Genomic DNA, 12,775 nt, shown 5'->3' with positions numbered 1-12,775 from the left:
TCTGTGCTGAAACCTGCTTTCCTTGTTCTGGAACTTGGTACGCGCCAGGCAGGGGGTGCCCGTGTGATCAGCCCTGATGGAAACCCTGGGCCTGGAGTCTCTACCCAGCTTCCCGGCAGACAGCACCTGACACAGCTCGGTGCCGGGGAAGTTAAGCTCATCCTGTGTGGATCCTGTGGAAGCTTGTACCTGCTTTCCTCTGGACTTTACCCATGTCCTTTTTTCATGATTTTGCTCTGTGTCCCTTCACTGTAATAAACTATAGCCCTGAGTACAACTACATGCTGAGTCTTGTGAGTCCTCCTGGCCAACCATCAAACCTGGAGACCCCTGACAATTGGGGCCCTGGGTGGCTACAGAGTCATCCATAGCATGAAACAGAAGCTGAGCTGCTGTCACCTGAGAGAAGTAAAACTTACCAATGGATTTGAAAATAGGAGGCTAACCCTAGGAGAGTGGGCTAGATTTTTAACCCCCCTTTTCCCACTTGCTAAACTGAGAGGGGGTGGGAGTGCGGTTCTGCTAACTCCCTTGATTTTAGTTTCTCCTCCAGGTGGGAGGGAAAAAGATCCAAACAGTCCCAAAGGTGGGCTTGGGCGGACCAAAAAATGTAAAAAGTTTGTGTTTCTCTCTCTTCCAAGAGAGCAAAAAAGGGTATTCAATTCCCAGAGCTGGAGCAAAACTTTAGATAAACTAGTGGGGGAAACAGCCTTTCCTTTAGCCTAGCGGCTACTTTAGGGCCCCCAGGAAGGGGCCCCAAGGAAGGGACAGGAGTTGCATTCCAGGTGGATCTCCCAGGATCCCCTGGGCAGCTATACTGTTAACTCTGTAAAGACTGAATTTATTGCAAGGGCTTGAATAAATTTGCAACCAAAACTGGGGAATTTTTTATTTTGCATAGCTTTATGTTTTGTGGCTGTTACATGTGGATGTATACATTAAGCTGGTATAAAATATTATATGCTTATAATTTCTTAAATGACAAGAAGGATACCCTGATCAGGGCAGGCTGCAAATATAGACAGATATTCATGAGACACAACTTCCTTGCTTTTTGCAGTCAGTGGGCCAGATGAAATTTAAACATGTGACTACTAGCAACAGAACAAGTCCCCATACTTAATGATTTGTGCTGTGATTTTTACTTATTGGAACCTCTGGGGAAAAAGTAAACAACATAAAAAGGCCATTTCTCGATGGAGATATGCTTTGTAATTTTTAAATGCAACTTTTGGTTGCTAATGAGGCCTCAAGAAATCAGATATAACTCTTACTAGATGATTCTTTTCAACTGTAATACACATATTAAAATATATAACACAACATATAAATATAATATATAAATTAAAAAATAATTATATATATTTTATATATATATATAAATATATAATATATATATATACACATACAGAGAGAGAGAGAGAGACAGACAGACAGACAGATAGATAGAAAGACTCCCCCCGCCCCCAAGACAGGATTTCACTCCGTCGCCCAGGCTAGAGCCCAGGCTGGAGTGCAATGGCTTGATCTCCGCTCACTGCAACCTCTGCCTCCCTGGCTCAAGCAATCCTCCCACCTCAGCCTCCTAGGTAGCTGGGACCATAGGCACACACCACTATGCCCAGCTAGTTTTCGTATTTTTTGTAGAGACAGGGTTTCGCTATGTTGCCCAAGTTGGTCTCAAACTCCTGAGCTCAAGTGACCTACTGGCCTCAGCCTCCCAAAGTGCTACGATTACAGCCTGGCCTGATACATATTTTTGAATGCATTAATGTGAACTCTAAGACTGATATGATTAAAAGAGCTTGGGAAAACCTTGCTTTTTCACTGTGACTTTGACAACTGGCCCTGCAGCATCTCAGTTTTAGCCAAAGAACACCACCATAAACCAATCAGATCTAATAGACATATACAGAACATTTCACCAAAAAGAGCAGAATACATATTCTTCTCAAGTATACCACAGAACACTCTCTTAGACTGACCAGACCATATGTTAGGCCACAAAGTCTCAAATTTAAACAGACAAAAATCATACAAATTACCTTCTCCAAACAAAATGAAATGAGAAATTAATAACAAAAGGAAAAGTGGAAAATTCACAAGTATATGAAAATTAAACAACACACAGTAAACAACCAGTGGGTCAAAGGAGAAATCACAAGGGAAATTAGAAAATACTATGAGATGAATGAAAACACAACTACCAAAACTTCTGTGCTGCACCAAAAGCAGGGCTGAAGGGGCAATTATACTATAAAAGTCTGCATTTACAAAAGATTATCTCAAATCAATAACTTAACTCTACATCCGGAAGAACTAAAAAAATAAGAACACAATAAAAACCAAAGTTAGGCCAGGTGTGGTGCCTCACACCTGTAATCCCAGCACTTTGGGAGGCTGAGGCAGGTGGATAACTTGAGCCCAGGAGGTTGAGGCTGCAGTGAGCCATGACTGCGCCACTGTACTTCAGCCTGAGGGAAAAGTAAGACCCTGTCTCAAAACAAAGACAAAAACAAAAACAAAAAAATACAAAGCAGAAAGAAGGAAATGATAAAGATCAGAGCAGCCATAAATTAAATAGAGAATAGAAAAATAACAAAACCAAAAGTTCAGTTTCTGGGAAGAACAAAAAATCTGACAAATTTTTGTTAAATTAAGAAAAAAAGAGGCCAGTCAAGGTGGCTCACGCCTGTAATCCCAGCACTTTGGGAAGCTGAGATGGGCAGATCGCGAGGTCAAGAGATCGAGACTATCCTGGTCAACATGGTGAAACCCCGTCTCCACTAAAAATACAAAAAAGTTAGCTGGGTGTGGTGGCAGGCGCCTGTAGTTCCAGCTACTCGGGAGGCTGAGGCAGGAGAATCACTTGAACCCGGGAGGTGGAGGTTACAGTGAGCACTCCGGCCTGGCAACAGAGTGAGACTCCATCTCAAAAAAAAAAAAAAAAGAAAAAGAAAAAAAAAGAGAGAAGATGCAAATAACTAACATCAGAAATGTAAGTGGAGACAGTACTACCAACATAAAAATAAAAAACATTATAAAAGAACACTGTGAACTACTGTAGGCCAACAAATAAAATAGCCTAGATAAAATGGTCACATTCCTAGAAACATACATTACCCAAACTGACTCAAGAAGAAATAGAAAATCTGAATAGACCCGTAACAAGTAAAGAGATTGAATCGGTAATTAAAAATCTTTCAACAAAGAAAAGCTTAGCTGGTCAACTCTATCAAACATTTAAAGCAGAATTGACACCAATCCTCAAACTCTTCTAAAAACAGAATATATGGGAACACTACCTAGTTCATTCTATGAGGCCATTATTACCCTGATATCTGTAAAACAATAAAACACTGCTGAAAGAAATTAAAGAGGACAGAAATAAATGGAAAGACATTCCACATTCAGAGAATGGATGTTAACATTGTTAAGATGGCACTATTCCCCAAAACAATCTACAGATTCAATCCCTAGCAAAAATCCCAATGGTCTTTTTTGCAGATATGGAAAAGCCAGCCTTGAAGTTCATGTGAAAATGCAAGGGACCCAAAGTAGCCAAAATAATCTTGAGAAAGAAAACACACTTCTCAATTTTAAAACAGTACAAAACTACAATGTTCAAAACAGTGTGGTACCTGCATAATTATCAACATACAGAATGTGATAATGTAATTGAGAGTCCAGAAATAAACCTAAATATCTACAGCCAACTGATTTTTGCCAAGGGTACCGAGAACTTCAGGGAAAGAACAGTCCTCAACAAGTGGTATCAAAACAATCAGATCATCAAAAGAAAAAGGCTGGACTCTTACCTCACACTGTGTAAAAGAAATTACCTAAAAATGGACCAAAGATCTAAATATAAGAGCTAAAACTATAAAACTTACAGAAGAAAATATGAGGATAATCTTCATCAACCTTGTATTTGGAAATGGCTTTTTGGATACGATATCAAAAGCACAGACGACAAAAGAGAAACAGATAAAATCGAACTTCATCAAAATAAAAAACTTCTCTATCAAAGGAAATACAATCCACAGAACAGGAGAAAATACCCTCAAATTATATAGCTGATAAAGGTCTACAGATCTGTGAAGGTCTAGTATACACGAAATAATACACGAAATTTTTAAAGAGTCTGAGGACTGGTGTTAATTCTTCTTTAAATGTTTGGTACACTTATATAGTGCATTTATTGGTACAACAACAAGATGATGACAAATAACCCTATTTAAAAAGGAGAAAGGGGCTGGGCGCAGTGGCTCATGCCTGTTATCCCAGCACTTTGGGAGGCCAAGGCAGGCAGATCACCTGAGGTCAGGAGTTCCAGGCCAGCCTGGCCAACATGGCGAAACCCCATCTCTACTAAAAATACAAAAGTTAGCCAGGTGTGGTGGCGTGTGACTGTAATCCCAGCTACTCGGGAGGCTGAGGCATGAGAAGCACTTGAACCTGGGAGGCAGAGGTTGCAGTGAGCCGAGATCGTGCCACTGTGCTCCAGCCTGGACGACAGAGTGAGACTCCATCTCAAAAAAATAAAATAAAAAATAAAGAGAAAGGGACTTGAATAGACACTTCTCCAAAGAAGATATACTAATGGCCAACAAGTACAAACATGTAAAGAAGCTTAATGTCATTCATCATCAGTGAAATGCAAATCAAAATCACAATGAGATACCACTTCACACCCACTAGGATGGCCTTAATCCAAAAAAAAAAGAAAACCACAAAAAATAGTGTTGGCAGCGAAGTACAGAAACTGGAACCCTGGAATCCTGCCCACTGGTGGTGGGAATGTAAAAATGATACGGCACTGCGGAAAAGTTTGGTAGTTTCTTAGTAAGTACACACAGTTGTACCATATGACCCTGTAATTCCAGTCCTAGGTGTATAATCAAAAGAACTAGAAACAAGTGTTCAAACAAGTATTTGTATATAAATGTTCCTAGCAGCACTATTCACAAAAGTCAAAAGGCAAAACCAACCCAAATGTCCATCAACAGATAAGTGAATAAACAAAATGTTATATATTCATACAATGAAATCTTTTTCAGCCATAAAAATACAGTACTGATATATACCAAATGAAATAACCCAGACACAAAGGCCACAAATGGTATGATTCCATTTATATGAAATATCCAGGATATGCAAATCCATAGACAGAGAAAGCAGATTTGTGACTACCAGGGGCTGGAGGGCAGGGGAGTGAGGACTGATGGCTAAATCGGGTGCATTTATAGTGATGAAAAAGTTCTACAACTAGACAGTGGTGATGACTCTAGAAAATCGTGAATGTATTTAATACCGCTGAATTGCGACGTTAAAATGGTACACTTTCTGCTATTTGTGTCTTACCATAATTTACAAAAAGGTTTTTTTAAAAAAAAAAAAAAAAAAGAAAAGAAAAGAAATCAAGGCAAAATCTTGACGTTTTCCCAAAGGCTCTCAAGCCGGTGCAGACCTACCAATCAGGCGCAGTGCCGTCTGCGTGAGGGCCAGCATTCCGGAATTGAGCAGAAGGTTGAGGTTGTTTGCGCCGTGCTGCAGGGTGAGCATGCTGAGCATCACCAGGAGGAAGCGGGCTTGTGGGATGGTCCCCAGGCTTGGTCCCGATGGGTTCTCATTGGTGATGGTTTGCAGGGGAACCGGCTGGATACCTAATGAGCATTGGCACCCACTGACATTTCTTGTGATGGATACAAGAATAAACGTACCGCAGAAAGCACGGGCGATTACTCTAAACATCTGACTATGCTGACACCCACTGACATTTCTTGTGCATGGATACAAGAATAAACGTAACGCAGAAAGCACGGGCGATTACTCTAAACATCTGACTAATAAGCATTGACACCCACCTACATTTCTTGTGCATGGATACAAGAATAAACGTAATGCAGAAAGCACGGGCGATTACTTTAAACATCTGACTATTTTCCAGGGCTTTCCACTGAGTGGGCAAGCTCTGTCATGCTGCACGATGGGCCTACCCCCTGCATTCTATGCACAGGTCGTTCCATCTGTCTACAGGACTTAGCATGTTGCTCTCTGAATACCCTGGTGCCCTAGTCCATTCCTTCCATTTCAAATGTAAAAGTTATGTCTCCCTTTTCCTCCACAAAACCAATCTAATCAACTCTCTGTAGATGCTCAAACTATACAGAAAATAAATATTAATATAGGACACAGACACTTTAGGATATGTGGTGATACATATAAAAATGTCAAAATGTAAAAATGTTATACTAGAGTACTTCAACATTGTGTCTCCTGCTAAATTTTAAAGTTTTGTTTAAAATCTGAGAAAGCTGATAGCAGCACAGATTATACAAGTACAAAGTACAAACTTATTAAAGTCTTCTCAAAAGCAAATATTGGCATTTGCAAGTTTCCACAACATATAATTAAAGGCAAACTATAAAATAACATTGATGCAATTGTTGACTCACCAAGCTCTTTAAATTTGGCACTGGCATCCATCAAAACATTCCGAATGTTCTGAACAGCCCAAGCATACAGCTTGCCAAAGGTGACTTCCAGCAGCATCCGATTAAAAGGTGGGATCAAATCAACATCCTTTAAACAATCAGTAAGAGGTTCCCTTTCAAATAAAGATAAAGAATTTGACTCGGGACACTGCCAGACTTCTGTTACAGAACAACATTTTGTTGCCGCAGCTTCCTTAATTAAGAAAAATATGCTAACGTTTTACCCTATATCGATTCCCTCAGGAATAAGTCTCTGCCATCCACAAAACATCGCATACTGCACAGATGGAAGTAAGAAATTCTTGCTCGCCAGTTTTAAAATTGTATCTATCCCTTCCAGGCGAACCTCTGCTCTCTCCAACTGCAAAATATCAATGCATACAGTTAAGTGTTATGTATATTACCCAATGCAGACATGCATTTCTCATCAAATGTTACCTGTTTTAGTAGACACTTTCTCATTTTTTCCACATCCACTGGCTCTTCTTTAAGGGCAAATTCAGCAATTGTACTGAGGAGTGGAGACTGCGGATAAAGACCCTGCACATTCTGCTTCAACCACTTGTATTTGTGAACACCTGTAACAGTACTCAACAGCGGCTGCCATTTGTCCTAACAAAGGAAAACAATTTTCATCATTAGTCTACCCTATTTAATATTAAACTGTGCTCTAAAAGTTATTCAAGTAAAATATAAATAATGCTCATAGGTTTAAATTGGTTAAAATATGTTAAATTTAGTAATACATGGTTTTAAAACTATGCTATAAATATACTTATAAGTGAATTTATAATCTCTATACTAATATATGTTGGAACAGGCTAGCTTGGCATACAAAGTTAAGTTATGGTTCATATTAATAGCCACAGGGCCCAGCACTGTTTCTGGAACAAAGAATATATTTACGGAATGAATGGTGACTAATTAATGATACAATCTACTACCAAAAATAAAAGGAAACCCTTCTCCAGCTACAGCTCTGACCAGGACATCATAAGTCAAGTTCATGAAGCATCACTGGGGCCGTATTTCTAACAACCACCCGTCCCTCCCTCTGGATGCTCAGGTACAGAGGTACAAGACTGTGGATTCCTTTGCTACGTGCTATGATTCTATTCAGCCAGCCTCAGAATCACAGAAAATACTGCACCTTGGGTGATTTAATTGCAATGGGTCTCTTGTCCACATTTATTGGACTATGAGGCAAAATGCAAGCTTCTTCTAAATCACTCTCTTCGTTTCCAATTTTTTCTTCATCATCTGTAGATTCTGGCTTCTTAGGAACTGTGTTTTAAAACATCATTCACTATAAAAATTATACACTTAAATATAATTTTAAATTAAGAAATACTTAGATTTGCATGAAGGACAAATATTTCATTCAAATAAACATCTGAACAACATTATAAATTGCAATGCTCAACAACAAGAGTGAAATGATCACCCTGGCAGAACAAAAAGACAAAGTGAGAGTGCGACTAGGGGAGAAGCCCCGAAGCAGGGGAAGCCCGGCAGCCAGCAAGCTCTTCCTCAAGTGCCAGAGAGTGAACATTTGAGTCTTTCAGGCCATGCAGTCTGTTGCAAATACTCAACTCTGCTGCTGTAGCACAAAAAGTAACCACAGATAAAGCAACAGGTGTGGCTGTGCTCCCGTAAAACTTTATTTATGGTGCTACAATTTTAGCTTCATGTAATTTTCATGTGTCAAAAATAATATACTTCTTTTAATTTTTAAAAAACAATTTCAAACTGGAAAAAAATAAAAGGTCTTAGTCCATGGGCTACACAAAGCAAGAAAGAGGTGGAATTTGGCCCACAGTTCCTGGCTTGTCCACCCTGGTCCAGTTCAGTGGTTCTGTTACTGTGTAACTGAATCAATTGAATTCACTGTGATATGTGGAATTTCCTCCCTATATTTTATCTCTTTTAAAATTTTTGGTCTAAATCTCTTTAGCATATAATATAAAAAATAAGCAACATGATAATACACCTGGGCAGTAAAGAGCTAACACAGCAGGCCGGGGTTGCTCAAACCCTGCAAATTCCCAAGGAAGGTCTGTCCCTTCAGGATTGGTCCTTCTTCTAGGAGCTGAGCTCTGAGCCCTTGGAACATCCTGACTGATAAGTTTTTTGGTATACCTGACACCCAGGACCTTGTGGCAGTGGTCTGGCCAGGTAGTTTATGCTAATGACGTGACTTGCGAGGGACCACTTGTTTTTGCACTGGGGCATTGGAGTCTGAGTAATTGAGGTCAGTCACATGGGCACTGCCTGTGTATGTGACTGGCCCCCAACAAAATCTCTAGACTCTAGGCTCAGGTGCGCTGCCCTGGTTAACAATTCTTCACACATGATGTGACCCACTGTTGCTGGGAGAGCTAAGCACATGCACGTGATGCCACTGGGGAGAGACACCAAAAGCTTGTGCCTAGTTTCCTCTGGACTTCCCTCCATGCACCCTTCCCTTTGCTAATTTTAATCTGTATCCTTTTTGCAGTAAAAAAACACAGCTGTGAGTATAACAGCTCTTCTGAGTCCTTTTAGTGAATCATCAAGCCTGAGAGAAGGCTCAGGGATCCCTGACACAGCAACAGGAATATTAATCACTTAATCTTTTCAAGTTACTTAATTTCCAAAAAAAAAGAAAATCAGCTTGAAACAACACACAATAAATCTATAAACCCACAAGAAACTCTAAAAGTGACAGTGTGGGCTCAGAACCCACGGATATGAGATGGCAAATGGTGGAGTCTCCCTCCCTCATGCTGAGGCAGCCTGTCTCCTGGGCCCGGGCTGAGTTCCTGCATGCCTGGGTTAAAGGAATCACAGAAGTGTGACTGCTGTGACTTCCTGATCCAGAGCACCCCTCGGATTCAGACAGGCTGTTATGGTGTAGGGTTTGTTCAGGAACAATCAAATTAGGATGGCTTCTAAAACACTTTAGTCTTTCATAAGCTTATTGTTCAAAATGCCCATCAGAAACTCAGTAATTAATACTGTTCAATAAGCAGGTTTGTGAGTAAATCAGTATAAGTCATAAGAATATGATCAGAGGCCAGGCACGGTGGCTCACGCCTGTAATCCCAGGACTTTGGGAGGCCGAGGCAGGCAGATCACGAGGTCAGGAGATCAAGACCATCTTGGCCAACATGGTGAAACCCCGTCTCTACTACAATACAAAAATTAGCCAGGCGTGGTGGCACGTGCCTGTAATCCCAGCTACTTGGAAGGCTGAGGCAGGGGAATCGTTTGAACCTGGGAGGTGGAGGTTGCAGTGAGCTGAGATCGTACCACTGCACTCCAGCCTGGCAACAGAGCAAGACTCCATCTCAAAGAAAAAAAGAAAAAAAAGAATATAATCAGAAATTTCTGTAGTTTATTTATAATCACAAGTGACTAAATTCTAAACTATTTTATAATTTCTAAGCATTTTTATTCAAATTTGGATTTAATGCAAAAAGACTTTTCTGTACCCTTACACAGCTACTTCCAGGAAAATGTCAGTAACTCTTTTAGCTTCCCTTTATAATTCTCCATGTATCAGAATACTCAATATTTCCAAACAAAAAACATATCTTTAGAAGAACGGCAATAAGTTTAAATGTTCCCATTATATCTCATTACCAGGATAACTAATAAAATAAAAATACTTCCTTGTTCCCATTAATTTAGTAAAGATTATTTATGTTTTCAACATCAATTTACTAGTAATCAAATCATACCACACTCAATTCCTAAACTGCCTCATTGTCTGATTGCTTGGAAAAATAAGTGAGATCTCTGTATTTAATCATAACTACACATAAAAATGATGGCAGCAGGTAGAAATGTCACATGTAATCAACAGTAGAGAAACTTCACTCTGAAATCACAGATCCAATGTGGCAGGGTGAAGCACATGCTTTAATAGTATCTTCTGTCCTTTTACATTCTTACCTCTCTTTTTCCTTCGTTCTCGAATTATCTTCTGAGCTATCCTCCTCCAACGGGGCAAAGAACTTAACAATTTAAACTTAGACATTATAGAGAGGTCATTACAAACAGCAGGTCTCAATTCATTAAAGAGGAATCTCAAACGTTCAATGACAGGAGCGCAGACCTCCTTGTAAGAACGGCCCTGTTCCTGATGAGTCTGCAAAGTTAACCAGGAAAAGACAACTTTAACAACAAATATTTCAGCAACTGTCTGCAAAGCACAGAATAAAAAGAATTAAAATCTATCACCTTAATGAGCGAACATTTTGCTTGGTAGACAACTCTACAAACATCCACCACTGACTTAGGCAACGTTCTGTGCTTTACTTGCTCAATACCAAGTGCACCTGCATGAACTAAAGATAATGCCACATGACCTGTAAAAAGACATTTAAAAGAAGGGCAAGGAAGGAATGAATATGTACCGCAGGTTAGTCGAGGAATCTGCAGTGTAGCTAAAGTACACAGATACTGAGCTCCATACCTAAATCTTCATGTTTTAAGAGGCAACATAACAGCAAGCGACCGACCTCTTCCACGGGATGCTCGGGGGGAAACATGATCGGCGTGGTCAAATGGCACTGCCTACAGTACCTTTCTATTTGACACAAAAAGTCCTGCAACAGAAACAGCTGGAGGTAACTTCAGGGCCACCCAGTGAGTCTTCACAAATCTTAAACATGTCACAGCTTCTGACGCACTTGCAGTCAGTAATGCTTCTGACACCTCGCTAGCATGTTAACACAATCAGGTTCTCACCTCAAAACCCTCCAAATAATACATGAAACAAAGTCTGTGCTGTGTTAACCAAAGAGCACGTAAGTATTCCTATGTCAAAGTCCTCAGATAAACAGAGCACTGAGGTGGCAGTGGGGGCAGGCCTAGCTCACCTTCACGTTGTGATCCTGAATGTTATTGTCTGCAATGGCTTGCAGAAATGCCTGAGAATGGTCCCCCAGGGCCCGCCTGTGGGAGCAGAGTCGAGATTTGCTGGCAGGTGTGCCCCCTGGGGAGCTGCAGTGGTCCTCGTCTTTCTCCTCGTTGTAGCTGTAGTGGATCTGGCTGGTCTGCAGGCCTCCAGAGAAGATGGATGACTGAAGCCATTCTAGAAAATGCACATGCAAACATGAAAGAGAAACTCAAGTGCACAACTCAAAATAAATACTAAAAAAAAAAAAAAAGATGCTCAACTGAACACTGAATTTAGAAGGTGAAATTCAGCATCATTCATATGAAAGAGCTCCACCTAACATGTTTACACAGGTTGACTTATAATTCCTCTATCTACGTGAACACACTTTCTGGTGATTCCACACGCCTCAGGCATGGCATCAGAACTCAGGATCGTAGTTCCAGTCCAACATTCTCTGGACACCTGTGCTCTGCCTGCAGCTGCCTGGTTCCACAGACACCGTGTGAAGACTGAGTTGCACATTTTAACAAGGAAGGCAGCAAAGGGCACTGCTGACACAAATAATCACAGGATTTCAAGTCCGAAACTATGTGCAACGGATGACTATGGGGGTACCAGGGAGACCGGAAGACAGACCACCGCTATTCTGAGGGTCAGTAAGGGACTTGTGAAAGCAACAACTGAGCTAAGATGAGGAATAAGACCCAGACGCTGAGTATCCAGGCAGGGAACAGCACATCTGAAGGGTTTCTACAAAGAATTACATCCTCAGGGTAGGCTACGTATTCCTAGAGCACTTACAAAGGAACGAAAAGGAGAAAATATTTAACAAACACACAATCTTTAATGAAGGATAGATCCTTGGAGATGGGAGGGCCGATGAACTGGAAAGGAGACCTGTGCGTGGTGCAAGGCACGGGATCAGCCAGTGCGAATGTTAATTACTACCGCTTATGGCAACTTGAGGGAGTGCACCACTACAGATCTCTATTAACGATCTGTGTTATCAAATACTGCTCCAAATCCAAGCAATCAAAGCGGGGATGCACTTAAGTGTTCTTTTACTGGACATTTAGATTTTAGAGCACTCAGGAGCATTCCCCAACCCAACACATTCGTTCTTCTGAAACACTAATCCAATGCCGACTCTCTCTGGCCCTCTCTCTTTAAGCACAGGACAGCCCCTCCTTACTGCTCCAAGATAAGCCTCTGATCCTCCTGTGGATGGGACCCACCTGCCAGGGCCCATGGCACCCTCTGCCCTGGAGCTCGCCAGCCCTGCCCTCCTTGCCAATTTAAACAAAGCCCATCTTCTGGCAAGCAATGAGCCTTGAGGAGGAGGGAGGGTAGCAGACACCTCAGAGGGCACCACAGGCAGCCCAGCACCCAG

The 12,775-nt window shown here is 41.1% G+C and overlaps 1 protein-coding gene across 8 annotated transcripts in view; it reads right to left on the bottom strand.

Moving 5' to 3' along the window:
• HERC2 (HECT and RLD domain containing E3 ubiquitin protein ligase 2) overlaps positions 1 to 12,775 on the bottom strand; it is a 212,756-nt gene that overhangs the window by 113,304 nt on the left and 86,677 nt on the right. For 7 of the 8 annotated variants that reach the window (XM_054452280.2, XM_063653302.1, XM_063653300.1 and 4 more), the window contains 9 exons: positions 11,363 to 11,577; positions 10,957 to 11,089; positions 10,722 to 10,849; positions 10,434 to 10,629; positions 7,648 to 7,781; positions 6,936 to 7,109; positions 6,722 to 6,858; positions 6,459 to 6,610; positions 5,475 to 5,666 (listed from right to left, as the gene is read on the bottom strand). In XM_054452280.2, coding sequence (XP_054308255.2) covers positions 5,475 to 5,666; positions 6,459 to 6,610; positions 6,722 to 6,858; positions 6,936 to 7,109; positions 7,648 to 7,781; positions 10,434 to 10,629; positions 10,722 to 10,849; positions 10,957 to 11,089; positions 11,363 to 11,577 — 1,461 coding nt within the window. The remainder of the gene's footprint in view (positions 1 to 5,474; positions 5,667 to 6,458; positions 6,611 to 6,721; positions 6,859 to 6,935; positions 7,110 to 7,647; positions 7,782 to 10,433; positions 10,630 to 10,721; positions 10,850 to 10,956; positions 11,090 to 11,362; positions 11,578 to 12,775) is intronic. The other variant, XM_063653303.1, reaches the window with a different exon arrangement.

Source organism: Pongo pygmaeus, chromosome 16 (assembly GCF_028885625.2).
Source record: "Pongo pygmaeus isolate AG05252 chromosome 16, NHGRI_mPonPyg2-v2.0_pri, whole genome shotgun sequence".
In the NCBI taxonomy this organism is placed as follows: Eukaryota; Metazoa; Chordata; class Mammalia; order Primates; family Hominidae; genus Pongo; species Pongo pygmaeus.
This window is presented reverse-complemented; position numbering and strand designations above follow the sequence as displayed.